The sequence below is a fragment of the Tursiops truncatus genome, chromosome 14 (genome assembly GCF_011762595.2).
Source record: "Tursiops truncatus isolate mTurTru1 chromosome 14, mTurTru1.mat.Y, whole genome shotgun sequence".
Lineage (NCBI taxonomy): Eukaryota > Metazoa > Chordata > Mammalia > Artiodactyla > Delphinidae > Tursiops > Tursiops truncatus.
The window spans coordinates 36345595-36365192 of NC_047047.1; the positions used below are offsets into that span (position 1 = coordinate 36345595).

The 19598-nt window shown below is 38.2% G+C and overlaps 1 protein-coding gene across 6 annotated transcripts in view; it reads right to left on the bottom strand.

Moving 5' to 3' along the window:
* Positions 1–3926: 3926 nt before the first annotated feature.
* Positions 3927–19598, bottom strand: part of EHBP1 (EH domain binding protein 1) — a 564927-nt gene continuing 549255 nt past the window's right edge. For all 6 annotated transcript variants that reach the window (XM_019942549.3, XM_073791336.1, XM_033838462.2 and 3 more), the window contains 4 exons: positions 12401–12500; positions 11203–11276; positions 4784–4898; positions 3927–4566 (listed from right to left, as the gene is read on the bottom strand). In XM_019942549.3, coding sequence (XP_019798108.1) covers positions 4476–4566; positions 4784–4898; positions 11203–11276; positions 12401–12500 — 380 coding nt within the window. In that variant the 3' untranslated portion in view covers positions 3927–4475. The remainder of the gene's footprint in view (positions 4567–4783; positions 4899–11202; positions 11277–12400; positions 12501–19598) is intronic.

A 19598-nucleotide genomic window follows, 5' to 3' on the forward strand; every position in this document is an offset into this window, starting at 1 on the left:
CTGAATCGAAAGGTTTGGATAGGAAACTTTCTCTTTCACACTGTCTCCTTCCCGTTCTCCTTTTACAAGGGACAATTTGGTGGAAAACGTGGCCACAGACCCCTGCCCTCAATTTCTTTTCCACATGCCGCAGGAGCCTCCTTGAAGCGATCTCCCCGGATCGTTCGTACTGGCGAAGCCCATTTCCCAATCGAACAAACTTCTCAAACACGTCTACCTGGATGGACTTGTCAAAGCGCAAAAAGAAAAGTGTTTTCGCCCCAACACTGAGTAAGGCAATTCTTTTAAATGGCACCTCCTCCTGAATATTAGGCACTTTACTCCCTTTCGAGGAATTCCTACCGCTTCTTCCTAATCCCCCCTCCCCTCCACCTCAACAGGCGGAGTGAAAAGTTTGAACAGGAGTAAGTGTGAGGGCGAGTCAAGGAGCCACCGGGCGCTTCGCGGTGGGGAGCGCGGGCGCTGCGGGGCCGCAAGGTCGGGCACCGAGAGCGGACCAGGCGCGGGGCGAGGAGGTGGAGGAGAAGGAAGGGGGAGCCCGCTGAGTGAAAAGGGGCCGCGGCCGCCGCTCTTCAAAGTGCTTCCCCCTCCCCCAAGCGACACTTTCCTTTGGAGTCCGAATAAAATACGGTAACAGAATATGATGGAGGGCACACTGTTTCCTTAACTGCTTCTCAAAGAACCCGGGAGATCTTCTTAGGACCTTTAATAAGGCTTTGGTCGGTCCTTTTGTTGATCTCTCAAAATCAACTCCTTCTAATTGAAGTTGGAGCTGAAAGCGAGCTAATGTTCAAAGAAAGTGGCCGCCAGGCTAACGAAATTACATTTTTTTTTTTGACGATGAGGGAACATCTAATCAAAGGGGCAAAAGAGGAGGGGTGGGAGTGGGGAAGTATGAAGGAGAAAAGGTTTTACAAGATCCTTCTCTGGTTCACAAAAGTCGGCGACACGGGCGCTTCTCTCCAGAACAAAGACACCGCGGCCCATTCACAAAAGGGAGAGAAAGAGAGAGAGAAAACAATAAAAGAACGGGAGAAAAGTAAAAACATGAACAAGAAAAAGACTTAACAGGAAAAGAAACTGCGCAGAGCGCAGCGCTGACCCGAGCGGGGACACACCTTTGGCTCGCGCAGGCCCCCGCAGGGAATAGTCCGCGAGGCCCAGGACTCCGAGTCCCCGAAATGTGCAGAGATTTAAGGAAAAAAACGAAATACACCCCCGCTTTCGGTTCCGGGGAAAGGCGCGGGCTGGAGCGCACTAGTGTGAGGGGGAAGAGTATGCCGGCGCCCTGGGGTGAGCTTCGGCGGCACTGCGTCCGTAGCCCGGCGCTACCCCGGCCGGGGCCTGTGCGCTGTGTGCCTGGGTTAGCCCTCCCAGGCCTGGGTGCGTGCCCTGTCCCAGTCCCGCAAACTCTCGCACTCCCGCCTCCTCCCGGCCCCGTTTGGCCTGCAGCTGCGGCGCTGGGCCGAGGTCCGGCGCGGCGAGGTGGGGCGGCAGTGCGCGCTGGAATGTGCTCAGGCGGTCCCCAGGGCCCGCCAAGCGGGAGCCGGGCGCTCTCGGTTCCAGATGCTGCCGCGGTCTCGGGGAAGTTGGGAGGTATCAAGTAGCACGATTTTTTCCCCCCTAATGAGAGTATTTATCTAATCCCAAATTGCAGGCGAATTTTTTTAATGCTCAACCCATAAAACCCCGGGATTAAGAGAAGAAAAAGAGAGAAGAGGGGAGAGGGAGGAGAGTGGAGACGGGGGAGACTGAGATGAAAGTTTCTTGTATGTGGCGTAAAGGACTGAGGCGGCCGTCGCTAGGCAAATATCCAGGTGGGAGACGCTGGGCCAGAAGCCTCGACCGTTCCAGCAACGGCCGCAGCTCGGGGAGGGGAAGAGGGGGCCTCGCCCGGGGAGGGCCTGTGGACTCAGCTCGAGGGCCCCGGGCCGGGGAGGGGGCGTGGGAGCTGGGCCCTGGCTTTAGCATCCAGGTGACCTCGAGGCCGGGCCAGACTCTGGAGGACACTTGGGACAGGGGGAGGGGTTTGGCTCCGGGGCCCTGGGATCCTGGCCAGGGGCGGAAGTTCTGCACTGGCCCGCGGGCTGTGCCCAAGCCAGCCCGCTGCCAACACTCCTCCTCCTCCTCCTCCTCCTCGGCGACCCCCGGGCCCACAGCTTCTTTTGCCGCCGCGCGGGCTTTCGGATTGCCGGCCTCTAGGCGTGCTGGGCTCGCGCCTGCGCCCGGGAGGCAGCCTCTGGGCACCACGCGACGAAATCGGGATGCGGCGCCCTCGCCGCGGGCCTGACCCCGATGGTCCCCGGGGGCCGCGCTCCGCCGCCGCTGCGGGGCGTGCGGGCGCCACAGAGCAGCCCAATGGAAACCCCGCGAGGCTCGGGACTGAGGCAGGAGGGGCAGGGAGACGGGCAACAAATCTGGGGCTAGCGAAGGATTGTCACTTGGCAGGTCGCGAGCGGCTTGGGGGAGCCGCCTCTCTGCGAGGCTCCGCGAGAGGGAAGGTTCCCCGAATCCGAATCCTGCGTAAATGGAGTGGGTGACGCCGGTCACCCAAGCCCCAGGCTGCTCCGGGCTGATGGTTTTCGTCTGCCGGTTTCCCGGGGGTTAGGGCCGGGTTCTGAGAGCTTCCCCCCAGGAAGCGGTAGCTCCCTCTGCTCTCCTGCTCTAATAAAGACGGCAAATACCCGATTTCATTTAGTTCTGATAACTTTTCAATAACTTCTTAAAATCCTTGTCGTGAAGAAATTCTACCGTAGGAAGGTTTTATCATTTTGGAAGACTGGCGGCTGCATAGTTTTCGAAAGGAATTTGTGTGTGTATTGGTATAAATATTTGTCTGTATATGTACATATATGTATACGTGTATATATGTATGTATGATCTAGGCTAACGTATAAATGCTAGTGGACTGTTTTCTCTGTCTCCAGACTTGTTGAACGAGCTTTCTTTGTTTCAAGACACCTCTGTAGAGGAGTGATGGAAACTACCATAAAATCGCCAGTTTTTTCTGTAGCTTAGAACTTCTGGTTGAAAGTTCCCTTTCCCTCATCTCATACACACACACCTGCACACACTTACCCTCCTCCTCCCCTCCAACAATAACCCTCTTCCTTTCACTTCGGCATCTACAGTCTTGCCGGTTATCAGAAGTCATAGTTCTTCCTCATATGAGTGCAAAATTATAACAATGGAAAATTACATTTTTTTCAGTGCTGTGGAATCACAAATCTCAAATCGTTAAGAGAGGACCCTCTAAAAGATGATAGTTTACACTGCTTAAGAAAATATGACTAATTGCTTTTCAATTCGCATTCGTGTGTCAGCAGGGCCCCTCTGGGGTGGTGTAAACTTATTCAGCTCCAAATACAGACCAGTATCCTGCCCTGCATTCAAGAGGACCATTTTTCCACATGAAAAGTCTTATGAATACAAAAACTTCTCAAGTTTTCATTGCAAAGAAGTAGCAGCAGTGTTTAAGGTAAGAAAGTTTCTGCTTTTATTGAAAATTTATATATGACTCAGTATTGTAATAAATAAACAGATAACCATTTTCACAAAAAAATGACAGTGCTATGCTAGAGAAGAAAATATTAATTGGAGGATTTACTCATAATGGCAAGACAGACTTTTATCAATACAGAATAAATATTAACACCATTCTTGAGCCAATTTTGAGACCCAACAAAATGTAGGAACCAAGCTAGATGTAATAAATAATTATCCAGAGAAAAAGATGGCGCATTCTCAAATGATAAGACTGTCTTTGTAAAGTGATGCATGTCAATTAGTCCCATCCTTACAGCTCACTTCAAATCACAGGACTTGTTTCAGGCTACGTTAAAGGGCCATCCTCCGAAGAAAGCAGAGGAGAAGTACCCTATTATCTTCATAGTGAAACGCAAAACAACTGCAGAAAATCCCACTGGTAAATAGAACACAGTTTAATAAGTAAATTGAAGATGATCTAACTATAAAATTTAGGTAACAGACTCAGTGTTACATATGGCAGGACTGGAAAAAAATCATTCATGACATTTTATCCTTATCCCTCCCTCTTAAGCCCCCTCCCACCCCTCATTATGCTATTAACAATAACAACAACAACAAAAATGTTTTAAAATTTTTCTCCATCAAAAAATGAGGGAAAATAATGAGGGAAGAGTTTTCTTTTCTTTCTTCTTTGAACAGTTTCTTGAACACTCCTAATACCAATCACTCACAAGATGTCTGTGCAATCTATTTTACATGATTTCAAGGAAATGATTAACTCACACACACACAATCCTTAAACAAAGCTATTTCGGAGTTCTGTACACTGTCTGGAAAAAAGGGAGGAAAAGAGGTGGTGGTAGCGGTAAAGAAGTACAATCCAGCCAAACAAAATGTTAAAAGTTTTAAATCAACAACGAGAATGACTTTTTCTGGTCTGGGGACCCAAGGCTAATAAAATGTTGGTCAAGATTCTGGTCTGGCTTCTATTGCAGAACACATTTCTCTTCTTTCTTGGCCATCTTGCCTTTGTTTTGCTCCAGAGTTCGCTCCAAATGCTCGTCTTCTTCTTCGGCCCTGGAAGTCAAACAGGAAACCAAATTATTTTTCTTCTTGGAGCGCAGAGCGGCACTCTCCTCTCGCCCCGCATTCCGAGCCCCAGAGGGAACGGGGTTCGCGGGGCCAGCGGGAGGCTGCCCCGGCCCACCCGGGACCTCTGGACTGAACTTTCCGAAAACTTCTCGGCCCCTCTGCAGGCGGCAGAGCCTCGACCCCGACCCCACCGCCCACTTACTGCTTCTCCTGCGCGTCCAGGTCCCTGACGAGCGCGTCGCGCTTGTCCACTAGGGCCACCAGCTCATCCAGCAGGAGCTGCTCGCGTCGCTTCTGGGCCTCGGTCTTCTGCCAGTCTGCAGGGGACGGGAGGCTCCTTACCCACCCGGTCTCCCACCCCACCCGGCCCTCCCCTTCCCGCCTTTTCCAGTTCCCTTTTATTTCTCTGCAAACCATATTACAGAGCCACTAGCTAGTGTTTCACGGAGAGTTTGGCCGTCGTGATGAGGATTTCGCCCCTAAAACCCTACTTTCTAAGTATTTTCCGTAGATGGAGACGGCTACGGGCTGGGCTGGAACCTGCAAGAGACCAGGTGTGCACCGGTGGCCAGCGGAGGTGCGCACCTGATGTCAGCCAAAGTGGGGGAGGGAGAGCTGGAGGCCCAGAAGAGGTCGGCCCGAGCGGTGAGGGGGGAATGTGGGTGAATGAGGAGGCGGGAAGCAGAGATGGGCGATAAAATCACCCTGAAAAGGCTAGAGAATCTGCCTGAGAACCTATCCTCCTCCCCCACCCCCATGCTCACCCCATACAGCCCATTCTTCGCTAATTTCCTCTTCGCTCTATTTTAGCAGTTGGATGTATCTCACACTGGGCGCCATATGCTTCACAATAACTTTAAAAGTAGTGAATCGGCTAATTAGCATTTTTCTTTGAAGTAAAAAATAAATTTGCTCTGCAACATTACACTGCAGCTCTCGATCGCATCACAGCCAGTTTTCTTTTGGAGAGGTTTGCTGCGTGGTTTCAAATCAAAGCACTTTTGCAAAGGAAAAATTACATACTTCTTTTTGAAACCCCGGTTGGAAAATCCGATGGGCAGTGCTCCTTCCATGGGAAGGGGCAGTTTTTTGACGGTTTTAGGCCCCAATAATATATTTCCTAATCATTGCTGGTCTGATAATTTCCTTAAGATGAGCAGCAGTTTCGTTTAATAAAAACAGGACCAAATCGAACATTTAAAGCACTTTTGAAACCAAAGCCAACTGCTCTCTGGCCAGACTGTAAGGGCTTGTAGCTGTCAATCAACCCCAGTCTACCCCGCCTCCCTCATTAGGAAGGTAAACAATGAAAAGAAGAAGTAGATGATGAGGCAGATAGCCGAACAAATGAGGACCTAGAGGGAAACAGGACACCAGCTTAAAAAAAAAAAATACCCTGGCCACTGACTCATGTAGCCCCCTCCCCCAGCAAATGCACTTTCCAAAAAACAGAGAGGAGTGCAATCCTTTCTGGTTTCTCTCTTCTCTCTCCATTGCCCTGGGCAATCATGTTAAAACTCACATGGCTGGTGCTTATTCAGATAAACCCAACAATGCACACCGCTGGTTACCATGTGAATCTTCACAAACCACACAAGAATGTGCTGGTTCAAATCCCCCCGACCCCCTCCAAAGCAAAATTTATTCAAGACAGCAAACTGCTCAGCAGCTTTATGAAACCAAATGGAGCTAGAGGGAATTCTATCTTGTATTTACAAATTAAAAATTAGATGCATCATCATGCAATAAAGGTTAGAATAGCAGCAAAAAGCTAGAATAATTTATTCTATTTTATCACTATTCCTTTCATTACAAGCTCGAATACATACACACATATATATTAAACATGCCATATATTAATTACCCACATTCGATACAAAACATCACAAATAAGTACATTAAATAATTGGTCACATTACATTCTTATTTAAAAAGAAGTGAAGTATTCTATTGCATAGAGAGGAATAAAGAAACTATTGCTATGGAAAGTTTTTTTCTTAATGTAAGAATTTAAAAAATAATAATGAAACAGCAAAACTGGAGAAAAGCCATATCTATCACAATTTTATTCCTTGGATTTAAATGCAACTGAGGTCAGGAATGCTGGACAATTTTCTAATCTGGTTCTTGTTCTTAATCAGTTTCATTCTACACAGCAGATAAATTAATAGACTCTCCAGGTTGGAAAGATCTTAAAGGTCATCTAGTCTAATTTCAGGTAACTGTAGTTCTAGAAATATTAACTCAGAGAAAAACCTGCTAAATTTGTAAAAGATTTGTAACTAAATTTTATAATTATTAAGATTACCAATTTTGATGAATATGGATTTTTCCATTTCCAACCTCAAGAAATCATTCTGATTATAAGCTTAATTTATAATTCTTTACTTCCAAAACATTTTGATAAGAGCTTTACTACTGGGAAATAAAATTTCTCCACTGTAAACTTAAAAAATATAATTAAGTTGAAAATTACAAAATTTTTTTAAAGAAAAAATAAATTTTAATGACACATAATCTTCTTGAGTAAATTATTCCTTCCCTATATTTGACCAGTCACTTTTAAGGTTTTAATTAATAATTAGAAATATCAATATTTCTTTAACTTTTTTAAAAATAAGGTTTTAACAATATGGATAAGAGAGGAAACAATTTTATATTTTTAATCCATTAAGTATTGAATAATTTAAAAAATCTTAACCTTTTCCTAGCTCAATGCTGACATTTCACATAACTGTAACAAAAACATTTTTAAATTATGAATATTTAGGTAATTTTCATCATCTTACAAATTTAACTGACATTAGAATTTTAACTGTTTCAGCATAAATTTATAGGTTTTTTTATATTAAATGTGTCATCACTACATTAATATCTATCTACAAATAATTAGTCAAATTGTGGAGAAAATAGCTATGCGCAGTGAGTAGATTTTACACTAGCAAAACTACTTTTACTTTGGATTTGCTTTCTCACAGGAGTAAATTTATACACATTCACACACATATTTGAATGCTAATTTGGGAAATTAAGTAAACTATTTTGATGATTTAAAAAAATTTGATAACACCTTTAAAATTGATCAAGATTCACATTTGTATGTTCAAAGGTCTACATTTAAAAATTAAAAAATTCCTCTTTAAATAGCTTCACCTAGATGTAATGTCATGTTTTAAAAGCCTGAATGTAAGTTTATATGTTACTTGTTATACATTTTAAGAAAGGATTACTCACCTATAACAGCTAGCTAGATGCAATGACTTTGCCTTGGACAGACTACAATGTGGGTTTTGATTAATTTAAAGATTCCAGTGTACTTTTGCTACAAAAGCCATATCCTCTCACAACAAATAGGATTAAGTTTTGATGCTGCATTTGAGCCAAAGTGTTAAAATAAAGAGATTCTGTTTATGTCTATCTGCACTGAGCTGTTTTGTTAATCTAAAAAACTCTTTTTTTATATATAGGGCCAATTATTCATTCCCTGATTCAGTTTATTTGCTGAAGTTGATAATTACCTTGGAAAAAAGGCAAAAGAAATACCTATAAACACTTTAATAGAAAGGACCTAAAGTTCTTGTAGTAAACCTTCAACCTTGCCACTATAAATAAGCCTGGCACTTTGATGAAAATTAACACTAGTTTTGTAAAGAGCACATTGGGGGATTGCAGTCAAGTCTTATCTTTAGTTCCAGTCAACTAGCAATCCTGAAAGAGTTTGCATCATCATCAGAGCAGGCCATTTGATAGGATTCTACCGCTGTACCTAATCAATCTATGGAAGACTGTGGCTGTGCTGTGTAACAAAGCTAAAATAGATTTACAAATGGGGTTTTAGGGGATAAGCTCCTCCACAGGATTACATATTGATTTTAAATATAAAAAGCTTATCATATAAGCCATAACTACAAAAATAGTGAACCTATGCATAAATCCCTTTAGAAGAGCACCCACTTCAAACTCTAAGCCAAGAATAAATCAAGATGTACAAAATCCTAGAGAAGATCCATTTCTTGTGCAGAAAATGAACACACCACTTTCCAAAAGCCCACCCCAATGTGTGCAGAAATGAATTTATCTTTCCTGAGGGGGCATTAAATAATCTGGAACAGAAAAACTATAGGAAAAGTATCTGAAAGATGCTTGTTAGCTTAAGGGATCCTACAACTTAGCTCAGTAGAGTGAAACTCCTGCAATGAAAACACCTCAGGGAAAAAAAAAAGGCCAAAGTGATTATGGATTCTCAGAAGAATGGATATATTGAATGTTATTATTATTATTTTGCTCTCAAACCAAGCTGTTAATACTTCTTTCACTGGACTATGACTATTAATATTCTGTGCTTTTCTCCTAGTTAATGGTTTCAGTAGTAGATTATTCAAAAATATTTTAGTTTATTTATTATGAAAACCATCTTATGGCTACTAAGTAGAAGAGATGGGAAAGAAAAGAGGAAGGGACTTTAAAACAAAGGAAAGCAAAACAAAACCAATTAGTGTTGCCTGTTCATGTGTTTTTCTGTGGTGTTTTAACACTCTGAAAGACTACTGAATGTGTGTCCATTCTAAGGGCTGGCTCAGAGGATACTGTCTTCAAAGAACTGATGATCACGATGCTCAGTATCACTCTAGGACAGCTCAGGCCACATATTGCCCAGGCTAATGGGACAGGCCTCTCTCTGAGAAAGTGTCTTTATTTGTATTCAACAGGCTGCTTCTTTCCTCAAGTCTCTTTTGCCCCTCAACTAGCAACAGAAACTGGCTGAGAGATTTAAGGCACAATCACACATGGGACAATAGTATTAATTAAAAAATAAAACAGAACAAAACCACAAAAAATTAACAATTGTATTAAAGGTGTATGAAAAGAAAAACATTAATTTTTTTTCTCTTCTTCAAAAATATTACTTTCTACTGCTCTTCCATGTGTACAAGGGGAGCAGGCAGAAAAATGTTAGATTATTTAAGACTGTAGGTCTATTATATAGGGATAGGATGGCCAATGAAACTGGGATGTTTTATATGTATTATGGCCCTCCTTTAAAGATGGTACTATTTGGTAATAATACTGGTTTTGGGATAGAAGCAATATCTGCCTTAAAAGTCAACTGTATTGTATCAAGCTGTATCTTAGGGTTGATTTAACTTACTATACATGAGAAAGTAAATTTTTAAACATTGTAATACTCTGTATTGAGCATAATATATAATTAATCTATAAAGAATAAATTGTATAATGAGTTATACATACTATATACAAACACATTTTATATTATACACACACACACATATATATATATATATATATACCATATAAATAGTATTTGCTATACCTACTTTTCAAATGACTATTTAGCTTTCCAATCTCTTTTAAGACTATACCATGACTACAAAAATTATAGCAAGAGGAAAAATACCATTTAGTATATTTGTGCATTTTATTCAGTGGCAAGTTTCACAGAACTTCTTAAATAATTTTGACAAATTTTATAGTCATTATTAGTGATATAATTTGATAGCCACTTGAAGGAAATTAGCTATCTGAAAGCCTTTTAAATAAAGTAAATCTAATTTATAAATTAGGACATACAAATGTTGTTAGTCATATTTATCAAATATTAGGAATATAAAAGTAAGAATAAAACTTCTATAAATGTATAAGATACTATTTAGATAAACAGCATGTATTTTATTTACTAACAATTTTAATTAAAATATTTTAAAACATATGGTTTCATTTGAATTTCTCTTACAAACTTAAATTCCCAGTTTCTGAACTAATTAGAATTGACTTCTTATGGATCAGGTACCTTATCAGGTGAAGAAAGAAATTACAATGGACAGTCAATGCATGTGTTAAGAGGTCAATACAGAATAGGAAAATCAATTTGCATTGATTAGACAAAAGGTCCATTTTACAGAGCCCAAAGGATTAGCTTTTAAGTGGACATCTTTGAACTATAAGACATTTTCAACTAAGAGGTATAAGGCGAACAGCATTCTAAAATAGTAAGAATTAAAAAAAAATAAGCATATATAGTAAATGCCATAGTTAAGCTAGCTGATGTTTATTGATATTATGAACCATGCTTAGGATTACTATATATGTAATTCATTTAAAAGCTTTATATAAAGTGTGAAAGTGTTGCATTTATGTCATATGCCGGAATCTTTGCCTGATTATTCACTTAATAGGAGCTGGAATCTTAAGAACTATAGCAGACTGGACAGTTACATATTTGTGTTGACATCAATTAAATATTAAGGTAAAATTTAGAGTATGAATGTGAAAAATCAAAATGATAGATCTTTCTCAAACTTCTTTAACTTGCACATAGTAAAATGAAATCATTTAACTAGTTATATTTTCCATTTAATGGACATTTAAGCTTACAGACAAAAGATAAGACAATTTTATGTTTAATAGCAAGCATAACGATGATCTGAATTAGGGTCCTTAGGTTTTACATGACTATTGGTTTCTGACTCTAAGGCATTTATTTGCAATTCCTGTAGGTCCTTAGTCAGACCACACCTAGTGAGACCAGAAGTGTATTACACTCTTTAAATCTCTTTGACAACTGACACCTCAAACACCTCATTCGGCCATGGCATCTCTTACCTTCAATGGCTAGCATTGCCCGCAATTCCCGATTCAGCAGCTCATATCGTCGTTCTAAATCATGTTCTTTTTCCCTAGGCAAGTTGCAAAAGATCATCAATATGCTAATTACTAAATCATTAAACACTTAAAAGAACCTTTAGGTTACATTGATTTTAGGACTCATAACTGACTGTTCTCTTTAACTTTAAGCCACTCAAAACAAATGATACACAAACCTAAAACCTTCCTCAGGTTGAATATTTAATAGTGCTATTATTTTTCTCCTTCAATTTTGAATTGCACAGAAGTATATTCTAATCTGTGGATAAGTAGCCTCAATCTTCAATGCTTCTTGTATTAAGTGCCAGGTATAAGGTTATTTTGTAGAATATTTTTCATAATTCGCAATAAACACTTTTTTGTCTAGAACTCTGTGTGAAAAGAGTACAAGAAACATGAAAGTACCACCAGTGAAAATTTAATATAGAGACAATTAAAAAGGCAAGATTAGTTAAGTTCTGCACTTCTTCATAACTCCTTTATCAAGTTCAGGCATGGCAGAAATGACAAAAATAGAGGTTTTCACTAAAATAAAACATGTAAGCCTGCTTCTTCCCACACTAGGTGGCATAATATAAGAACATTGTTAGTGAGAAAAAGGAACAAGCATTAAGTCCTATGTGAACTAAATGCTAAAGACTGAAAATGCTTACATTTGGTCTGGTCTCCATTTTACTGTAATTCTTGCAATCATAAAAAGGTCACTTCTGTGTAAATTATTAATCTTTTATCCCAAAATTTAGGGTAACATCATTTGTAGAATACAAAGTTAGTTTTGTCCTTATTAAGACTTATTTTAATTTTTAACTGAAAATTTGATGTTAAATAAACTTCAATTTTATTTCTTTTCCCACTAAATATAAACCAAACATCCTTTTTGTGCACAAGTGATTTCTTAAACACAAAAATTGTTTATATTACTTGGCTTTCTATATAATAAATACATTTTTTCAGTATCTAACACTCTAAAATTCTTACTCTTAAGGTAAAAATTGGTTATATACTATTTTTAATTTTATTTTTATATAAAACATAATCTCTAAGGAAAGAAAAAACATTAAGCCTAATAAGAATGAAACCCCCAAAAAAGACAATGATGGAAAGCCTAAGATTCATCAATGTTGTAGGAAAAACAAGCAAAGTCATAAGTACTTACAGGAGAGAGAGCTGGTTCATTCTCCTTATTAAGGCGTTTTTCTTATTAACTAACATAAACCACTCCTGCATCATAGCTTCTTCTTCTTCTGTGTTCCTTCCTATAATTTAGGAAGAGATATTTCTTATTCTATTGACATTTACAAGCCAAATAATAGTTCAGCACAAGTGTTTTGTTTTTTTTCTTTTTAACACGAAACATATTTTAGCTATCCCAACAGTACAAGTTAAACTGTTTATAACAACATCAGATTAAGGTCCGAGGCCTGAAAAAAGAAATCAATATTTAAAAATTCATAAGCCAATCTCCAAAGCTGCTATTGTTCACCTTGTATATTTCAGTCCCCCGAACATATTTACAGATCATACTAAGTACAATACTAATACTAAGTACAGTTAAAAAAAAAAAAAAAGTGTTCCAACTTTTAAATCCTCCCCAAAGGCTGACTTGTTATTATGTTTCAGTGAGGAACTCGTGGTGCTGACAGACATACGGTCATGATAAAAATAAATAAATTAATTAAAAATCACATTAAAAAATCATTATGAGAATTATAAGACTACCAGTAAGGTCAGAGAAGTCAATAGATTTTGTGAGAGCTTCCACCTGTAACAACCTGCTTTTTTTCTTATTTTCCTCCCCCAAAGCAAACTAAAGGTATACATACATATACCATTCCAGAACTCATCATCCCTAACAGGGTAAACACTTGCAAATTATTTTAAATACATTGTAAATGAACAAGCTACAAAAATACTTAGAGTTATCTGTGAAAAAACATGATGAACATAATAATGTTCCGTAAATGAGAAAACATTTGAGCAGAGAGATGATTTAAAATTTTAGATTATAAATTTACTGATTGTACATTTAAAATTCATTTTCCCTAATATCCATTCCATCATCTGTACCACCCTTCCCCTCAAAAGGCCAGTATGTCAAGGATTATAACATATAGCATATATTTGGTATTGTTCATGCAGAAGTAGGCCACAATCATACTCAAGAAAAATATTAATTCCCCAACCCTCTTCCTTCCTCTCCCTTCAAATTGTATCTAGTCAAATTTACAATTCTTTGACTTTTTTTTTCTGAATTTCGCCCATGATTGGTTTATTGTTTTGCTAGACCATTATTTAATACTTCAGTCCAACTTCTAGATAGATTCATAGGGTTAACTTAAATATCTACTAAAAAATTAAATATGCCAGGCGAAGACTAAATAGCCTAGTCAATTTCCTAAGTTTCATTTTCTTCTTAAGTGAGATATTTTCTTTTAACTTTCAAACACACTACCAGTCCATTAAAAAATATTCAAACAATACAGAGGTATAATTGAGTAAAAGGTCAAGGCCTCTTTCACCACCCCCACCCTCTCCAATTCCCCCATCCACCTCCCTTCTCCAGAAGTACTACTGCAGTTTAGCGTATCTTCTTCCAGACCACATACGTAGCTATGTCTATCACATACAGGTATATACCTTATCTGGACACATACAGGTTTCTTTAACATAAGGACCCTGTGATTTGTTGTTGTCATGCTGTTTGAAGATCTACTTCATTCTTTTTTAATACTTGCATAAATTATGGATGAGCCATAATTTATTTACCTGTTTCCACATTAACAGAAATTTGAAAAAATCTTTAGAATGAAAATCTAAAATAAAGAGCTGATCTGTGTGCAAAAGATTAAACATGTATTTCTGAGCATCCCTGTAAAATAGATATCTGTTGTTCATTATTAGGGAAAATAGTGAGAGGATATGTGCTTTCATTAAAGTCTGTTAAACTTTATGGTATGAAGCAGATCTAGGATAGATTCTTTGAGTATGAACAAAGGTCTTTATTGTTTTACAGCATTTTTAATCTCTCTTTTAGGGTAGCTGGTTTTGTATTCACTTTGGACCATGTGATGTCTTGACACTGGTCATGTGATATAGGCTGCGATAGGCACAAATCCCTGGGTAGCAACAAAAGAAGAAAGAGTAAAAAGAAAAAGCTGAGAAAAAGCTTGCAATTTGGAAAAAGGCCAATTGTACCCTGGTGAAGGCCTTTTTGATCACTGAAATGACACATGTGTGCAATATTAATAGGTGCAGTTTTTATGGTATTTTGTTTTCTGATTAAAGACTTAATTCTTGCATTCATAACCTAAGTGGTTTCTAAAAATATACACATATTAAAACTTTGTTTTGAGTTTAACCTAACCTGTAATTGAGGCTTTCAGGCAATAAGACTAGAAGCAACTAGCCTATTTTTAAATTAGCATCATTTTCTTCAATGGAAGACTGCTTCCTTGAGAATAACAATATTGATGTGGTACTGTGTTATTTTCAGTTTAACTCATGCCTATGATTTCTACATAAGAATAAAATAACTGTGTTATTTTCAGTTTAACTCATGCCTATGATTTCTACATAAGAATAAAAGATCCACCTCCCCTAACTGTTAGGAAATGAGAAGACTCTCATGTTTAAAAAGGGAATAAGCCAAACAATAAGAAATATTTAAAGACATATTATTCAGTGCTACATAGATTATATAAATTAACTGAAAAAAACATATTTGAGGTTAAATCAATTCTGTATCACTAACTCCTTATCTGAGATAGTACACAGTGATGGAAATCTATACTTAGCCTAGTAATAAAAAAATTAAATTTTCTTCTAATACATCATTACACTATTGTTTTTAGGGATTTAAAATTTTTTTAATTTAAAAAGCTTTTAAAAGCCAGTAAGTTGAACCATTACAAATTAATCCTGACTTTAATAACTGGTTAAAGACCCCTTTAGCTTTATAAGTAACAAAAAATATTAAAGCCTGTGATCACAGTGAGCTTTTCTCATTTCTCCTCTAACCATTTGTTATTTAATCCAATACTAGTAATCCAATTTGTCCATCAGACTTTTAAAGGGCAGAATGCAACTTCCTCAGCTTAGACACTTTTCAAAGTACAATATATTTTTCAAATGAATGCTGGATGTTTCATTTTTCCCAACTATTCCTAGCTCTAATGCATGAGGAAAAAAAGAACAAGATGAACATTGTTCATACTGATTAAGTAAGAGCTCATTAAAGAGCTGTCAGTGCGGTACTTTGAATATGCATGAAGCATATAATCAGATCTAGTACCGTCACTAGAGGAGAATACGGTAAGTACAAAGGATTGATTTAATTACTTAGAGTGGGCTGTGGTGGTAAAGCAGTCTTGTTAGTACAAAAAGAAAAAGAGGTTGTATTCTGGCACTGTTAGAAAAAAGGCAGTTTTAGCTTCTGACACAATACATAATCTCAGAATAAAGCACTTTACATTGTAGCTTAAAATGAAGATTGTCATTATTTTATAAAATGGCCATAAATCATTTTATCTTGTTTAAACTCACCTAGTTAACTACCTCTCTTTCAAAATTATCTTTAATTTGTAATCACAACTACAATTTTATCACCTTAGAGTCAATACTGATACTTTAAATTTTTTTCAGTTTCATGAACTGAAAAGTTCAAAACCTATATTATTGAAGCCCATTTTGAAATTAAAAAAATGACAAAACACTACAGTTCAGTACACAGTGACTAAAATGTGAAAGCATGGCCGGGTTGTTAAACTATATTTTAAAACAGAGTGCCTCATGTTTATTATAAATATACTACCAATAAAAACATCACCTTAACATTTTAAAGTATTGACTAATATAGTCTCTGGTAATGTTTTTTTCTACTTTGTTTCCTTAAAGAATTCTGTTTTGTTATTTTGCCTTGTGGAATGTAATGTCTTTCTGACATCACAATCTCTTATTGCCAGTTTTATGTTTTAATCAATTATTATAGCTGAGTATGATTTATAAAAACTATTAAATAATGAAGAGTAATGAAAATAGCAGGAAAAGTAATATGTAAATATGACTTCAAATCATTCTTCCTATCACATAGTTAACAAAAACCACTTAACACAAAGCAGCATAATATAGCACTACATGTAGTATAAATACTTAATAAACGTTGGTTGACAACTGCCTTTATATTCCATCTCCTCCCTCCCAAAATAATTTAAAGTTAAGATTTAACTTAAGAATTCATTTCTTCACCCAGGAACATGTATGTAGTTTTCATTTGTTTTTTCCAAAGCAGCATTCTCAATGTAAATTTTAAAATGAACAAGAGGAAAGTGATGTTAAAAACCTGAAATTATGAGTTATATTTTCAAAAACTGTCTACTAGTTAACCTTTCCTAATTAATCTTTCACCATAAGCTTATTGTCTATTTAGAAAGATATATTTTCAGACAGTGCATTCTTTTTTTTTTTTTTGCGGTACGCGGGCCTCTCACTGCTGTGGCCTCTCCCGTTGTGGAGCACAGGCTCCGGACGCGCAGGCCCAGCGGCCATGGCTCACGGGCCCAGGCGCTCCACGGCATGTGGGATCTTCCTGGACTGGGGCAAGAACCCATGTCCCCTGCATCAGCAGCTGGACTCTCAACCACTGCGCCACCAGGGAAGCCCAGTGCATTATATAAATGCAAAATAAGGAACAATACAATTTTAGCTGAAAAGAAGAGGAATTCAATGGGAAACAAAGAAAACACAGAGATGAAGGCACTGTTGAAACATATACACAAATTCAAGATTTTCTACTATGAAAACATTATATAATGCTGAAATCTTGCCATAGCTCCATAGTGGAGATGGCTGACTAGTGATCACCTATGGCCCTTAAAGGACACAACGTAGCAAACACAAACCAAACATAAAAACAACAAAGCTGCCATTACAAATTGTCCCTATGGTATGATTACACGTATATGATAACCTCTGAAAGATTTAGTATATTAAAATAGAGATACACATGAAGGTATCCAACTAACTGATACTGGCCAAACATATTTTAATAACACAGGAGGTGAATTCTGGTAGATTTACTTAATGGATGAGAAAGATTAATTTACTGCAGTTACATAGGGTCATGGACACATGAACTCCAAAGCCAACATCATTACAGGACTGCAGTGCTCCAGTTTTAGAAAATATTTTAAGCTTAGGAAATAGAGCTTTATTATGAAAACAAATTTTACTATATGAGCAAACAGTTGATAAATGTTTCCACACTAAGAAAATCCTCTAACAGCAATCAATGTAAATGAAGAATCTCATAATCCTTATTGATGTCTTCAGCAATTGTCTTAAAACTATTTGGTCAGGGCTTCCCTGGTGGTGCAGTGGTTGAGAGTCCGCCTGCCGATGCAGGGTACATGGGTTCGTGTCCCGGTCTGGGAAGATCCCACATGCCGTGGAGCGCCTGGGCCCGTGAGCCATGGCCGTTGAGCCTGCGTGTCCGGAGCCTGTGCTCCGCAATGGGAGAGGCCACAACAGTGAGAGGCCCACATACCGCAAAAAAAAAAAAAAAAAAAACTATTTGGTCAGCATGATATATTTGTTATAATATTAAGTATATAAACTTTGGGGGAAAATCCTGTCTCCTTTTGTTGAAGTAAAATAAAAACTAACCCATTCTCTCAAAATAAACACATCTTTTATTTACCCATTTACTAAAACAGAATGTGGGGAGAGATTCAGGGCAACATCTCTCTACAGATAAATTCTGACAGACTTCTATGGACATACCTATGCAGGAGGAGGTATAGACAACTTCACAAAAGCTCTTCCTCCTTAGACTTATACAAAAGAAAATGCTATTTCTAAAGGCCAGAAATTAACAGCAATCTTCTTGTGCCAACTTCTTAATAGAGTCTGAACAGACTTTTTATGCCAAAGGTCAGTGCTTAATTTCTCAAAAGGTAAATTAAGCACAAACTTAATATAGTACAAAAATAAACTAAAAAGTATGAAAGTAATCATCATCAGAAAATTCACAACCAATAAAATTCTTTGTATTTACTTACAGTCTAGTATATTTAAAAAATTACATGTGGGATGGAGTTGCTTCCATAACTTTTCAGTGCTCTTAGCCTTTAAAAGTATTAATATAACCCACATTTCAGGTAATGCATGACTATTTTGACTGTTGACAGATAGATATTTGGCTGAAGTCAAAACACTCAGAACTCTGAAACTGTATTTATTTTTCAAGTTGCATTTAACATACTTTGTAAAATGGGATAAAATACAGTGAGTCACTTTTATATGCATCATTCAACCAAACACACTAATGTCTACTTGGAGGATCAACTGGGCATCCTCCAATAAGGGGAAAACTTGAATTGTGAGCCACACTTACAGATGGATAGCTTCCCCTGCCAGTTCTCCCCTTTCTTGAAGCCCCCTTTGTTTGGCCTGCACCTGGCAGACTCTTCTCTACCCCCTCCCTCTCCTAGAGCCTTCTTGTAGTCATGTCATGGAAATGACTTTAAAGAGTGGCCCTAGAAGTGACAGAGATATTAATGTTAAAGATGAGCATTAACAGTTGAATAAAATTATTTCTGGAAAAGTGGGAGTGGAGAGAAACAATATTTCTAGATTAATGTATCTTAAGATGTGATTTTTTTTTTTTTTTTTTTTTTTTTGCGGTATGCGGGCCTCTCACTGTTGTGGCCTCTCCCGCTGCGGAGCAACAGGCTCCAGATGCACAGGCCCAGCAGCCATGGCTCACGGTCCTAGCCGCTCCGCGGCATGTGGGATCTACCTGGACCGGGGCATGAACCCGTGTCCCCTGCATCGGCAGGCAGACTCTCAACCACTGCGCCACCAGGGAAGCCCAAGATGTGATTTTAAGTATATATATAGAGATAAATTAAATGTTACAAGAGATATTACTAAAGTTTTATATATTCAAGAAGGTCAAAATTTCTGGGGGAGATCTTCTCATTGGGAGAACAGGGATTTATCTTTTTTAAAGTCATTTGGAAACACAGTTTTTTATGTGGTGGTCTGGGAACTCAATCCGTAATTTAAGTACTTTATGGAAAAACAACTGACTCAGAAATGAACTTTAGAATAAAGACCTCTTATAAATTAAGGACTACCTTTATGAATGTTTACTTACATTAATTCTGAGAAACTCCTGCAGATAAGACTATAAATTCTGGTAGGGCCAAGCATAATTTATAACTGTATACCATCTATAGTTTCTATGGCTGGTTAGGTCTGTCGTTTGGAATACGATACAAATAAGATGAACATTGAATCTGCATCTCAAATGGCTTTCTTCCAGTTCAGTTAAAAAAAATTGACTGAACCCTTTG